The sequence below is a fragment of the Parambassis ranga genome, chromosome 5, assembly GCF_900634625.1.
Source record: "Parambassis ranga chromosome 5, fParRan2.1, whole genome shotgun sequence".
Taxonomy (NCBI): domain Eukaryota; kingdom Metazoa; phylum Chordata; class Actinopteri; family Ambassidae; genus Parambassis; species Parambassis ranga.
In genome coordinates, this window is record NC_041026.1 from 31,843,172 (window position 1) to 31,859,003 (window position 15,832).

General features: G+C 40.5%; 1 protein-coding gene across 8 annotated transcripts in view; it reads left to right on the plus strand.

The window, feature by feature from the left end:
* The window catches only part of LOC114436041 (plexin-B1-like), a 135,352-nt gene that overhangs the window by 12,978 nt on the left and 106,542 nt on the right, over window positions 1-15,832 (plus strand). For 5 of the 8 annotated variants that reach the window (XM_028406092.1, XM_028406091.1, XM_028406094.1 and 2 more), the window contains exons 2-4: window positions 6,952-7,114; window positions 11,532-12,855; window positions 13,403-13,585. In XM_028406092.1, the coding sequence (XP_028261893.1) occupies window positions 11,725-12,855; window positions 13,403-13,585 (1,314 nt within the window). In that variant the 5' untranslated portion in view covers window positions 6,952-7,114; window positions 11,532-11,724. Of the gene's footprint in view, window positions 1-6,951; window positions 7,115-11,531; window positions 12,856-13,402; window positions 13,586-15,251; window positions 15,734-15,832 lie in introns of those variants that run through there. The other 3 variants (XM_028406093.1, XM_028406098.1, XM_028406097.1) reach the window with 3 other exon arrangements.

Genomic DNA, 15,832 nt, shown 5'->3' on the forward strand with positions numbered 1-15,832 from the left:
AAGCCATGGGTGACTAAGGACATGAAGCCATTTTAAAACAGAGCAGTCAGAGTGGGCAACAAGAAGGAGGTGCGAGCTACACAGATGGACCTGAGAATAAAAATCAGGGAGGCCAAGAAGAAGTAGAGAAGGAAGCTGAAGTGGAAACTTCAGCAGAACAACATAAGAGAGGTGTGGAGTGGCATAAGGGCTATCACTGGTTACAGGTCAAACAGCAGTAGAGGAGTAGAAGGTGGTGTCTAACAAGCCAATGAGCTGAATTTGTTTTTTTAACAGATTTGACTAGGGGTGGGCGATATGGCAAATATTTTATATCACGATTCTGTAATGATAAAATCACAATCTCGATTTTATCACGATTTGTTTATTGACACAAATTTGCATTTTTCTGTGTAAATGACGTCAGGTAGCCTACTGTCAACTCTCAAAAACAGTAGATTGTAAAGGCAAACAACAACTCTGATAACGTGCACTCAGTGTTAGTTTTCAATAAACATGAAAATTTAAATAACTTACAGAACAAAATTAAGTTTTATTTCAAATAGGTTAAAAAGAAGACTAATGTAGTTTTGTAAAGTATTATTCAACAGTCATTTAAACAGACTGAAGTGTGCCTCCTAAGGTTAAACACTAAATACAGTATTGAGACTTAAGTAACTCATAAAGTTCAATGTGATTTAGACCAAATGATCAAACTTTAATGGGAATCATATCTAAAGAAAAACGGAGCTGCTGCTGTCAGCTCTGTCCACCGTTTACTAGAGTCCTCATATGGAGCCTCTTCATCAAATGCCTGCGTTACTGTTTTGGTGACGTCATTAGCTGTTGCCTCTGTCTGCATCTGATGTACACACGCGGCCCTCCCACTACACACACACACACACATACAGGTGTAGAAGAGCTGCTGACGGCACAACAGCAGCGAACCTGAATATAACGAGCTGGTAATGTTCAGAGAGGTGGGCGCGTACGTGCTCGTAGCATTATAATACACGCAGCCCTTCCACTGCGACACACGTCGCGCGGACAAACACACACACACAGGCTTAGAAGACGCGCCGCTGCTGCCGGCAGAAACAGTACCGAACATAGAGGTGGAGTTCGTTTTAGGGACCAGTTGCTCCGTTCTCTTTTCGTTTTCAGCCATAGCTTCCTAACAGGGAGGCTGTCATTGGTTGGTCGTGTTCACATTAAGCGCACTGAGAGTTGGACGAGTGAAAAAAACTCATGCAGCTGTGCGAACATAGAACTGCAATTAATAGAACGTGCTCTATGGACGATAAAACGATCTGTCCGTTCTGGTAGATCGCCGATACGTTCAAATCCTTCACGATCATTTATCGTCAAATCGCACACCCCTAGATTTGACACAATGACCCCATTTCACCCAGCTAATGACTTAGCGACGACGACAAGCTACTTTACGCCCCCTCTCTCCCCCTATAGCTCATCTAGATGGCCTCACGCGCACTTTGTCCCCAGACCCCTCGGCTGACCGCCATCACCTGGGAATTACCTGTTCCCCTCCTCCACCTGTCACCCCATCACTGACCTTTACCATGGAGCAGGTGAGAAGACTGCTGCAGAAGACTAAAATGTGACTTTAACTAAATCCAGTCTTTGGCAAGTGACTAAGTCAAAGTCAGCTTTATTGTCAAAACTGCTATATGTGCTGGACACATAGTGAAGCGAAACTGCATTACTCTCAACTCCAATATAACATATAACTAAAAACTTAAATGATAAATATAAAGTGTAAATAAAATGTATCTACAATGAGGCACACACAAAATTCAAGGCACAAAAAGTTTTTTTTGGCGACGAAAACAGAGCTGTAGGCAGCCACTTCACCATGCTTACTGTGTTTTGAAAGGGGAGGGGCTCAGTCTGTGGAAGGGGCTTCTTGTGCCACCAGGATTAGCTTCCCTCCATGCAGTTTTCCCCGGACATATGTCCCTTTTACACACAAAAACAGAGCTAGTCAAATTATGTCAAATTCCGTGATATTCCTCGTTAAAATGTAAATTCTGTTTTAATCGGCCTCCTAGGGGAATTGCTTGATAGGGCTGAAAATTGGTGGGCTTGCCCTTAAGGGGGTAGGGACCAAAAGTTATCCAAAATGCAGTATTTCGTCATACGGTCTGGCTGTGGCGCCACCATGTTTGGGTTTTTAATGACCTTAAAGACCTTCTATAATCATGAAAATTCATACACACGTTCACGGGGGCGTGTCCTAGCAATTGATGGGGGTCGCGTAAGTGGGCGGGCAAAATGGCTCAGTGGTGTCCCCTTGAATTTTTTAAACACCCCTCTCCATAGGGGTTTTTTTTGGAGTAGGAAGACAAAAATCAGCATACACATAGAACATGTCCAGACACGCATAGAAGTCTCTTTCACCATTCAGCTACACCACACAGGAAGTCAGCCATTTTGATTTTGGCGTTAAAATTTCAGCAAATTTTCATTTTACCCGATTGACTTCATATCAGGTGGATTTCACCTAAAGACCGTGCTGATCAAAAGTTATCAAAGGCTTTTCTCTAAGTTAAAGGGCACAAACAGCTCTCTCCTACATACTTGCTTCAAATGGTTTCAAACTTTCTGCACGTGGTCAGAGCCCCGCCCTGAACATATCTATGTGATCGTGATCATAGCGCTCCCTTGTGGTGGAGACAGGAAGTGCCATGTTCTACACTGACATGCACTTATCTCACACTGTTTAATCCATCCCCGTCATTTCACAGCCAAATGAGAATGACAGACTTGAAGTCCCATAGACACACCTGTATGGTTTCCTGTATCAGGGCCGTCCCGCTCATGTCTGCATGCTCATGAGTCACCTGCACACCACCACCTAAGGGAAACCGGAAGTAACTGCTTTTTGACAATTTTTAATGTATAAATCAAATGTTTTTGGAGGTTTATTTCAACATTCATTTGGTCTTCACCTTTTTAACTATTTTTATTATTTTTTTTTTTTATTTTAGATACTTGATTAACCCTAATGCGTCTGAGAGAAATTTTTCTGTTTATTTTGGCCATAACTTTGTCAATATGTGGACAAATTGAATCATTTTTCCTCAATAAGCTTAATTTTACATAAATTTTGTTAATATAATTTTAAAATTTTTCATAGGTCAACGGTACACTGTGGGCAAATTTTACCCCCTAATGTGTTGTTCGGGGACAAAAACGTCCCCTAACTTTAACGGTTTTAAAAATATATTAGATAAATATTTTTTTGAAATTTTTTTGCATAGCCCTTTTAATTAACTTCAGTTCTAATCAACAGTAGTGAAAAAATCATTTTCCCCCAGGATTTTAACCCTTTAATCACCAATTTTATAAGGGGTGGTGCTGAAAATTGAAAAAAAAAACACACAAAATGGCTCATTTTTAATAGAAAAGGTGAATGTGGACTGGATTCTTTTTAACCTTTATTATAGTCTTGGTCATGTCAAACATCAGTAAAAAAATTGACTTTATTGCATTATTAGTTTTTGCACAGCACTGGATTTTCTTTTTTTCTCCCATTTTGTCCCATAGACTTACATTATAAACACACTTTTTTTGACTGCACAGCCATGGCACTAAATAATCATGCATTCTTGATTGTTGGTGGTTTACCCTGTTGGTAGGAGGTAACATTTGTGATTTTTACAGTTAACAACTTAATTACCATATTAACCCTTTACCTGCAGGCCTGTGCTCATGTACTGTAGTTTCTTGCTTAAGTATATGGAGTTATAGGGAGTATTTTAGCACATAATTGTGTGTCTACACACTGTGTGTGTATGTTAGAGAGGAAGAGAGCCATTTGCACACTGTCAGGGAAGGAAAGTCAGGAAAATAAAGTTACTAAGTAAGTGAAGTGTACCTAATTCAGATGTACAACGGCAATGCATAAGCATGTAAAATGAAAACATCCAGGAGTTCTGGCGTCTGAAGTTGTGGATGGGTAAAATAGCTGTTTTTTTTTTTTTTTTAGCTTTCGGAAAACACGTCCTCCAGTAGAGTGACTTTACTTTTAGGTTAGTGTCTCAGTTGAGATCACTGAATTAGTCTAAGTGAGGTCTAAGTGCCCCTTTTCCATGGTGTGTTGCGCTCCACACGACCATACGTACATGTGCATGTTACTAACTAGACACCATAGATAGATAACTTGATAACATAATAAATAATCATTGACTAACCAAATCTAATCTACAGTTTAGTCCCCTACTAAAATTAGTATTAAAAGTAGTTTAGTAAAGTAAAGTAAAGTAAATTTGTTGCAGCCCTAAAAGTAAGTGCCGGGCCCTTTGATGCTGAGAGGTTCAGACTAAACAAAACAAAAACACTAGTGGACTTGCATGCATCCTCCTGGTCATTTAATGGTGACAAGAGCAGCAAGCAGCATGAAGAGAGGATTCACCTGTGCATGAGTGAAGGATTCACTTGTGAACGAATGAAGGATTCGCTTGTGAACAAGTGACGGATCTACTTGTGCAGCCTTCACAGCTTCACAGCCTTCATAGAGCCAGGCTGCACAATCATTTCCAGAGATTGTGCACAAGTGAATCCTCTCTTCATGTTGCTTTCTGCTCTTCTCACCATCAAATGACCACAAGGTCACATGTAAGACCACTTGCCTTTTTGTTTTGTTTAGTCTGCACCTGTAGACATCAAAGGGCCACACGTGCATAGCAACACTTTCTTTGTTTTTGTTTACTATGAAGACTCTGTGGTTGTGTGTACTCACAGACAACAAGATCAGTGTGCAAATGGCTCTCTTCCTCTCTAACATACACACACAGTGTGTAGACACACAATTATGTGCTAAAATACTCCCTATAACTCCATATACAAGCCAGAAACTACACTACATGAGCACAGGCCTGCAGGTAAAGGGTTAATATGGTAATTAAGTTGTTAACTGTAAAAATCACAAATTTTACCTCCTACCAACAGGGTAAACCACCAACAATCAAGAATGCATGATTATGTAGTGCCATGGCTGTGCAGTCAAAAAAGTGTGTTTATAATGTAAGTCTATGGGACAAAATGGGAGAAAAAAAGAAAATCCAGTGCTGTGCAAAAACTAATAATGCAATAAAGTCAATTTTTTTACTGATGTTTGACATGACCAAGACTGTAATAAAGGTTCAAAAGAATCCAGTCCACATTCACCTTTTCTATTAAAAATGAGCCATTTTGTGTGTTTTTTTTTTCAATTTTCAGCACCACCCCTTATAAAATTGGTGATTAAAGGGTTAAAATCCTGGGGGAAAATGATTTTTTCACTACTGTTGATTAGAACTGAAGTTAATTAAAAGGTCTATGCAAAAAAATTTCAAAAAAATATTTATCTAATATATTTTTAAAACCGTTAAAGTTAGGGGACGTTTTTGTCCCCGAACAACACATTAGGGAGAAAAAAAGAAAATCCAGTGCTGTGCAAAAACTAATAATGCAATCAAGTCAATTTTTTTACTGATGTTTGACATGACCAAGACTGTAATAAAGGTTCAAAAGAATCCAGTCCACATTCACCTTTTCTATTAAAAATGAGCCATTTTGTGTGTTTTTTTTTCAATTTTCAGCACCACCCCTTATAAAATTGGTGATTAAAGGGTTAAAATCCTGGGGGAAAATGATTTTTTCACTACTGTTGATTAGAACTGAAGTTAATTAAAAGGTCTATGCAAAAAAATTTCAAAAAAATATTTATCTAATATATTTTTAAAACCGTTAAAGTTAGGGGACGTTTTTGTCCCCGAACAACACATTAGGGAGAAAAAAAGAAAATCCAGTGCTGTGCAAAAACTAATAATGCAATCAAGTCAATTTTTTTACTGATGTTTGACATGACCAAGACTGTAATAAAGGTTCAAAAGAATCCAGTCCACATTCACCTTTTCTATTAAAAATGAGCCATTTTGTGTGTTTTTTTTTCAATCTTCAGCACCACCCCTTATAAAATTGGTGATTAAAGGGTTAAAATCCTGGGGGAAAATGATTTTTTCACTACTGTTGATTAGAACTGAAGTTAATGAAAAGGTCTATGCAAAAAAAATTCAAAAATATATTTATCTAATATATTTTTAAAACCGTTAAAGTTAGGGGACGTTTTTGTCCCTGAACAACACATTAGGGAGAAAAAAAGAAAATCCAGTGCTGTGCAAAAACTAATAATGCAATCAAGTCAATTTTTTTACTGATGTTTGACATGACCAAGACTGTAATAAAGGTTCAAAAGAATCCAGTCCACATTCACCTTTTCTATTAAAAATGAGCCATTTTGTGTTTTTTTTTTTTCAATTTTCAGCACCACCCCTCATAAAATTGGTGATTAAAGGGTTAAAATCCTGGGGGAAAATGATTTTTTCACTACTGTTGATTAGAACTGAAGTTAATTAAAAGGTCTATGCAAAAAAATTTCAAAAAAATATTTATCTAATATATTTTTAAAACCGTTAAAGTTAGGGGACGTTTTTGTCCCCGAACAACACATTAGGGTAGTGTTTGCGAACAATGCATGAGGGTTAATCCCAGAGAGGGATTACCCTGCTATACCACTGCGCCACGGTTGTCCCTGCTGTATAAGAGTATTCCTTTCGATCAGACCAGTGTTTTGTATTTTTACCTGTACATGTTTCAACTGCTTCGTGTCTGCCAGCTGATTTTATGCAGGTTGTGGCTCCATTCTCCCACTACTCCAGGTAGTAGGGGAACAGCGCCACCTGTAGTCCGGCTTCTTCAGCACTGTGTCCCAGGTGTGGGACAGCAGTCTGGTCTCCTCAGTACAGTGTTCCAGGTGTGGGACAGTGTGAATGTCCCCTGTTCCGGTTCACTGTACCGTTGGCCCGCTTGATTTCAATTGCCTCCTTAATCCAACGTTTGAATTTGTTGTCCTCACTGCTGATTACTTTTGCCCCATTCCAGTCCATAATGTGTCATTCCCTTTTGCAGTGATCACGAGTTTCCTGCTTCCACGATTGCCTGACCTCCTCAACTTCGCTTGTGCTCCCCTTCTGTGTCCGTATTTGGTGTTTTGGTGGCTGTGACGCTGCCAACATAGAAGTGGCTGGAGCATCCCCACCGAGCCTCAAACCAGCTCTTCAGAAACAAACGGGTGACGTCACAGAAGCTCCTTCCATACTTTTTACTGTCAATAGTTTTCACTCAATCCTTCCCATAACAATAACTTTACCTGTATGGTCTTCTGGAATGTAAGCAGTTTTGAGGCATCTGCTCTGAATATTGCAGTCCAGTGTTTCCAACAGACCAGTTAGCAATTTATACTTGGCATCTCAGCGCTGGTGTCACATCGGTCAGTGGAGTTGGTCATCTGGGTTTATACAGGTTAAATACACATATATGTATATTTCTCTATTGACAAAGGTTAAAGCTACAAGAAGCATCTTGAATTGTCTTAATCATGTCTTATTTCAGTTCAGTCTTTAATTATCTAAGTTGGTTCTGACTAATAAGACAAATAAATGCATTTTAACTAGAACCCTGCCTGTTCCTTCCCCACCTCAACTCCATACATTAAAGGCCAGTAGAATTAGCTTGCTCATACAAATACCTGGATTTTATATCGGAGGAAGACCTGCCTTTTAAATGTCATGTTTCATAAATGACTCACCAAATTGAAATTAAAGCTGAGTTTTTACTTGAATTTGTGCCTATTTTAGTACCAGTCTTTAGATTCTTTGTCATTTAAGGAATGGATTGCAAAAACAGCAGAAGCTGAAGGTTTTTATTTCACTATATAAACTCAAGACTAACCTCAGCCGTTATGTCAACCTGTTCCTTTGTTGTAAAATGACATTTTCTGGTAAAATAAATAATAAATAGTATAAAATAATATTATAGTATAATATAACAACATAAATACTATAATTAGATACAGTATATGAAACTACTAAAGGTACAGTGCTCAGCATAAATGAGTACACCCCCCTTTAAAAAGTACAGTTTAGGCGAACGTTTGATATTTGGGAAATATCAAAATATAAATATCAATTCAGCAGCGTAACGTCAAAACCTTGTGTGTGTGTGTGTTTGTGTGAGCGCTGCACGCTGCAGTGGGAGGACTGAATGAGGAGGTCTGTACACACGTTTCTCGTGAATTATGAAACGTCCTGGCTGAAACAAATTTTGATTTTTGTTCTTGTTACCTCGGAACCACCAATAGATTTCTCTGTTCTAGTGGAGTATGTAACAAGTGTAAGTACGTGCCTGGGTCTCTTTTATCTAGTCTGCGTTCACTCAAGCTGACATTGAACATAGTTCAATTTATCATATATGAAAATGGTAAAAAACAGTAAATACATGATGTAATGTTCATTTATGCAGTTATGTGGTATAATGATCACTGCAGTGGGTCTTTTGTCCTAAATGTAATGCCGTCTAGCCCCGCCCTACGGTATTTAAGGGGTCACGGAAAGGAGGAAGTGGAGCTAGAGGCAGACGCGAGAAATTGAAGGTGGCTGGCGCCAGCAAGGGTCGGCAATGCAGGCTGGTGTTTCTTTTTCCTTTTTCATTATTTACTACCTGTATACCAGTGGGTTAGTGTTCGCTCTTTCTTTTGCCTTTTTACCTTTTTTGTGGATTATATTGTTTTGGTTGACCAGCGTGGGAGCAAACTAAGAGGCTGCCGTAAGACTGTATCAGAACAGGATAATCCATTTGCTGTGGACAATATATTGGGGTGGTGGTTGTGGTGTACATGATCGTAATTATGTATGGTGGTGGTGTTTATAAATATATGATTTAATGAAGCTCATGATTGCTGTGGGTTTGTGTAAGAATATATAGCAATAGAAAGACCCCCTTGGTTATACCTTCAGCTAGCGAACCTAGCTGATTGTTACATAGTTAACACCCCCCCCCCTTCCAAAAGTAATAATCGTTAATTAATCGTTATCGAGAAAAAAGCTTCAATTACTCATGATATTGATTTTAAGTAACATCACCCAGCCCTAGCAATAAGTCTACTGTCCTTATGAATGAAAGCCTTTGTGTTAAATTCAGGCATTGTGGCGCAGACACGGGTAGCGATACAGAAATCTCAGGGTGACAACACATAATGGACTGGAAGACAACGGGTGGCACAAGACATACAAGAGGGAAAACAATAGGACGTAAAACACACAGACATAAACAAGGAAATTAGATCTTCAAAGCAAAAGAGGGCAAAGAAGTTTTGCAAGAATATATAGATTTTTAAAAATTGTATAGCAGTAATGAACAGACCAAGCTGTACTAAATACTAAAATTAACTAATTGTTACTAAATAAGTAACAATGGATCAGCATAATAAATGCTGATCCATCTGAACCTTTAACAAATATAAAAAAGAGATGGATAGAAAGAGAGAGAGAGAGAGAGAGAGAGGATGAAGGAGAGAGAGAGAGAGAGAGAGGAGCAAACATGATACAAACATGATACAGTACAGAGCAAACATGACAGCAAGATGAAACAGTGATTATATTGTAATAGATATCTATATATATCGTCAGTCCATAAGTAGGAATTGTAATTTGATAGCAAGGATGAGCAGCAGGGGCTAGTGAAGTCGATGAGCACAGGAGAGATCAGGGACCAGACTGCAGGTCAGCATGCAGGTCTTGAGACCTGCAAAGAGAGAGAGCGAGAGCGAGGCACAGAACTACGAGGAAGACAGTAAACACAGATTATGAGACGATATTACCCAGTATGATCCAGACTAAGGAGAGTGGAGGAGAGGTCAGAGGGTGCTCAGAGGATCGTGTTTGTGCCCCCGACAACGTAGAGCAAGAGAGACTTCACGGGCCGGACTGCAGGTCAGCATCCAGGTCTTAAGACCAGTGTGAGCCAGACTAAGGAGAGAAAAGGAGAGGTTAGACGGTGAGAGGGAAACTGCTCAGTGGATCATGTTTGTGCCCCCCGACAACGTAGGCCTAGAGCAGCATAGCTGTGCTACACACTAGGTCTAAGGCTAACTGTACGCCTTACTAAACAGAAAAGTTTTGTCTAGTCTTAAAGGTGGAGGCAGTGTCTGCCTCTCGGACCCAGATTGGTAACTGGTTCCATAATAGCGGTGCCTGATAGCTGAAAGCTCATCCTCCCATTCTGCTTCTATGAATCCTAGGAACTACTAGTAAACCTGCACTCAGAGATCTGAGTGTCCTATTAGGAACATATGGTACAATCAGGTCCTGCAGATACAATGGAGCAAGTCCATGAAGAGCCTTGTAGGTTAGAAGAAGGATCTTGAAGTGTATTCTTGAGTCCACTGGGAGCCAGTGAAGAGACGCTAGAACAGGAGAGATATGATCCCTTTGGCTGCTTCCTGTCAGAACTCTAGCTGCTGCGTTCTGGATCAGCTGCAGACTGTTGATGGAGGAATGTGGACATCCTGACAATAAAGAGTTGCAGTAGTCCAGTCTTGAAGTGGCAAAAGCATGGATGAGCTTTTCAGCATCACTCTGAGAGAGGATGCTCCTGATCTTAGTAATATTACGCAGGTCAAAGAAAGCGGTCTTGGAGACCTGCTTAATATGAGAGACAAACGACATGTCTTGATCAAAGATGACTCCAAGGTTCCTCACAGTCGTACTGGAGGCCAGAGTAAATCCATCCAGAGAGAAAGTATTATCTGATAAACTAGTTCTGAGATGTTTCGGTCCAAAAACAATTACCTCAGTCTTGTCCGAGTTTAATAGTAAAAAGTTGGAGGACATCCAGTCCCTTATGTCCTTTAGACACGCCTGTAGTCTGACTAGCGGCTCCGTTTCTTCAGGCTTCATGGATAAATACAGCTGGGTATCATCAGCATAACAATGAAAGTTTATGCCGTGCTTCTGGATGATGTTTCCTAGAGGGAGCATGTAGAGGGTGAACAGGATCGGTCCGAGCACAGAACCCTGTGGAACACCGTGGTTAACCCTTGTACCTGTGGAAGACACATCGTTAGTGTGAACAAAATGAAATCTGTCAGATAAATATGATTTAAATATTTATATACTAGTTACGGAATGAACTGAGTGTAATTCAACAGTCATACTTATAGGCTGTTTTATAGGTAGCAAAGTAAGGAAAACCACAGATCTAGGTGTCCAAACATGGGAAAAGTACACCTCTAAAGGTTCTCATGCCATCATCTTTTACCTCCCAGCAACTCGTATTTCTGGCAGACTTGTACTTTGGGGGGTTGTACCTTGTGTCCTAGCAATAAGGGGATAATTGTTTATTGAAATAAAGGGTGTATGCCACTGAAAACAGTCACACCACTCTAAATAGCTGGCCCTTTTACTCACTCTTTTCACTGTAAGTAGTCCGACCTAGGCCTGACAGGAATGGGACTGAGCTCACCACAACGTTCATTGGACTGCAGAGATGCCAAACAATACAAATTTTTTAACCATTAAACGTCATTGGTTAAAGCAAAGAATAAACATGTGGAGCAGTCCCTTGAAACATCTTACATTTAATGATTTGAATCTCAACTGGCTGTCTAAGAATAGAGTGTAATGATTTGTCTTTTTTCTTCTGTGTTGCAGGATTTGTTTTAAACCCAGGTGCTAGAAGGTCAAGAGGTGACCTGCCTCTTCAGTCACCACTGAAAACAAATGAAGAATTTATGTCATTTATGAAAACTTTCCTGTCACCAAAACCAATGACAGTCCCTGTTACAATTAGTGCAGACACTGATTAACATTCTGAGTTGTATTCTTTCCATCAGCTCTGCTGCCAATGTCTCTGGTGATGGCGTGTCATCTTTCCATTTTAGCAGTCCAAACACTGCTGTCTCTCTTGCTGCTAGCTGTTGACTCACCCTTCACTTTATTACCCAGTGGTGTAGTCCAAGGAACAGACACCCCCTATTTAGATCTTTATCCTACCTTTATCTGGAATGACACTCAGTTTGAACACCTGGCCCTGCACCCTGACCCCAGTGTAGGTCGGGTCTATGTCGGGGCCCAAGATCACTTGTTTCAGTTAGATAAATTTCTACAGCCTGAAGTCCAGGATGACACTGGACCTGTCAGAGACAGCCAGGAGTGTTTGCCTCCTGTAACAGAGAGCAACTGCCCTCAGGCAAGGGAAACCAGCAACCACAACAAACTCCTGCTCATCGACCCATACTCTATGGAACTTATTACTTGTGGAAGTGTTAACCAAGGAATATGCCAGAAGCGTAGTCTGGATTCTGTGGATACTGTGCTTTTCTCCACAGAGAAGCCAGTGGATACTCAGTATGTTGCAGCTAACCACCCCAATGTTAGTACTGTTGGGCTTGTGGTACGCTCTCATCCTAACAGGCAGCCAGTGCTGTTTGTGGGACGGGGTTACACCAGTAGCCATCCACCTATTTCCACACGAAACCTTGCAGAGGAACCTGTTTTTTCCTACGAGGAGACTGCAAAATTAGCAGTGGCTGGCCGTCTATCAGAATATGACCATCATTTTGTGGCCTCATTTAAGCACCGTCAACATGTGTACTTCTTTTTTTATAGGCGCGACCTAAAGTCACAGTCGCGGGAGTATCGTACCTATGTCTCTCGTGTATGTTTGGACGACCAAGCCTATTACTCATATGTAGAAGTACCTCTGACATGTCGTTCCAGGGCAGGTAAAGTTTACAACCTTTTGCAGGCAGTCCAGCAGGGTTCAGATATTCTTATCGGCGTCTTCTCTATAAGTCTGGCTTCAACGACTCAGCCCAGTGAGGATTCTGCTCTTTGCAAGTTTATCCTTGATGATGTGGACCACAGGATCAACTCTACTAGAGACCTATGCTACACACAGTTGGGAAAAGAGGCAGGACTGGAGGCAGCCTACATTGAATATGAAGTTAAATCCAACTGTGCCAACCTGCCAGAGGTGATTAGCAGTTTGAAATTCTGTCACCTGTGGTTTATAACTGTTAGTAAGGTTTTCAATTATAAATGAAAGCACACAGCAACAAATAATAATATCACATCAACATGCCAAATATAACGATTTGTAAAAAGAGAAGAAAAAACTGCAGGCTTTCTACAGAGTAAACGGAATGATGGGCCTAGACATGGAATACTTGCCTCTTTGTCTGTTGTTAGAAACAGCTTTCAAATAATCTTGTGAAATACAAATTTCCCATAACATCATAACAATAGCCTTGTTGCCAGAGTGTAGATCTCCTACTGCTAAACTGTAAAGGCAAAACAATTATGTGTAAGCTTTAAAGGGCCCAATGTTGCCCAGCTAATTGTCCAATGGAAGTTGCTGGACCTGTTGACTGAAGTGTTACTAAGCACAACAAGAACACTGATGTTATATTTTTGGCTGCTGTTTTACTTTAATAACCAATCTGCCCACTGGCCTCTATTTGTTTATTTGTTTATTTTGTTTTGTTTACATGAAATATTATACTTTTTCTCTCCTCTTTTAGAACACCCTGTATACTTATCCCTGCGGCTCTGACCACACCCCTAGCCCAATGGCCAGTCACATTGCTATAGAAGTGGAGACCATTCTGGACAGCCCATCTGCTCGTCTCACTGCTGTAGCTGTCAGTGTAAGGGCGGCACATACCATCGCCTTCCTGGGAGACTCCAAAGGAAAACTACACAAGGTAAACACAGTCACAGGTTATAGGGCATGCACAGGCATGGAGTTTTTGGATGTGATTTTATGCAGAGATTGGGCCTGTATTACTGGAAATCTAAATTCTGGTATGCAACTTCATTATCGTATGGTTAGACCGTATTTGGACAAGATAGCAGTTTTTACATATTGTAGCTTGAGGAGTGCAACTGCAACTGGTCTGTTTTCTCTGGTTTTATACAACTTGGTTTCTGAAGCTATGAAAAAGTTGATCTTTAACCAGTGTGACTGTATATCCACAGCAGACTCAAACTGGCTTTTTAAGAATATTACAACTAATGAACAGTTCCTTCTCATCTTTTACAATGTCTGCTTCACAATCTTTATTTGTAAATTGTACAGTGGAGCCATGTTCTTTGATTCACAATCTTTTTCAGAGCAACAAAATAATCAGTGAAGCTATAGCTCTGTCAACAACAATGAATTGCTGTGGGAATAAAATTTAGGTTGGCAGTGTGTTAACAAAACTTAGGCTTAGCTCTGATCTTGAACTTGGGTCTTCTTTAAAATATTCAAAAATCATCAGTCAAAGAGTCTTTATTGCAGATGAAAAGCCCCTCCTTGGCTATTGATCATTTCTCATCTTCACCTCAGTTTTTTGGATCATTAACAACACACCAGGCTCTAAAGGTGTACCTAATTTCCCCCAAGTTTAAATTTATTGGCATATTATCTCATTATTTTTTACCTGATTCATTTTTATTTCACCCAGCACTTCAGCTGGCACTTTCATCTTGCCAAATCAAACTAGTTACACAGAATATAACAACAGAACAGCCTCTAGAGGCACTACAGGTTCATTTACAGGTCAGCCTTGTATCTGTTCCCCATAACTGACTACATAAACTTCTGCATGGATGTTGTGGTCCCTACTAGAACTCTACACTGCTTTGCTAACAACAAACCCTGGATTACCAGACCCCCTAAAGCAGAACGATGGCCATGAGGAGCTGAGACACATACAAAGGGAGTTCAAAGTCCGGCTGAAAGAAGCCAAGGATACTTTCTACACTATTCCAAAGGAAAATCTATCATCCATTCTGATGATGTGACCCTCAAAGCTAAGAACCAAACCGCCTGGCCTCCAGAGCTGTTTGGGACAAACTTATTACTTGTGGAAGTGTTAACCAAGGAATATGCCAGAAGCGTAGTCTGGATTCTGTGGATACTGTGCTTTTCTCCACAGAGAAGCCAGTGGATACTCAGTATGTTGCAGCTAACCACCCCAATGTTAGTACTGTTGGGCTTGTGGTACGCTCTCATCCTAACAGGCAGCCAGTGCTGTTTGTGGGACGGGGTTACACCAGTAGCCATCCACCTATTTCCACACGAAACCTTGCAGAGGAACCTGTTTTTTCCTACAAGGAGACTGCAAAATTAGCAGTGGCTGACCGTCTATCAGAATATGACCATCATTTTGTGGCCTCATTTACGCACCGTCAACATGTGTACTTCTTTTTTTTATAGGCGCAACCTAAAGTCACAGTCGCGGGAGTATCGTACCTATGTCTCTCGTGTATGTTTGGACGACCAAGCCTATTACTCATATGTAGAAGTACCTCTGACATGTCGTTCCAGGGCAGGTAAAGTCTACAACCCAGTAGAGGTCAGGGTGCAGGGCCAGTCCAGCAGGGTTCAGATATTCTTATCGGCGTCTTCTCTATAAGTCTGGCTTCAACAACTCAGCCCAGTGAGGGCTCTGCTCTTTGCATGTTTATCCTTGATGATGTGGACCACAGGATCAACTCTACTAGAGACCTATGCTACACACAGTTGGGAAAAGAGGCAGGACTGGAGGCAGCCTAGGACAAACTCTCATCTCAGCTTTGTTAAGAGCCGATACAAACTGGAAATGACAAAACTAGAGGCAACCAATTTTCTAACTCGCCATCAACTCCACACCTTTGACAAACATGAAATCACACACTTTTGTAGAGCAAAATCTTGGGATTCTCACAGTTTTCGATTAGTTTTTCTTTGTGTAATGTATTGTGTAATGTATTTACTTGAGGGGGAGACAGACTGAATGCAGATACGCCTCAAGGTCACCCTCACAGACACAGCCAGGCGTTGCCATGGAGACAGGCACACCAAAGGAGCCTACAGAGGACCTACTGTATGTTCTTCTTATTGATTAGAATCTAACTTGTATCTGTCACCATTTAGCTGTTTCTCACATTAAAATCATACAACCGGTTCTTCTTATCAGCTTAAG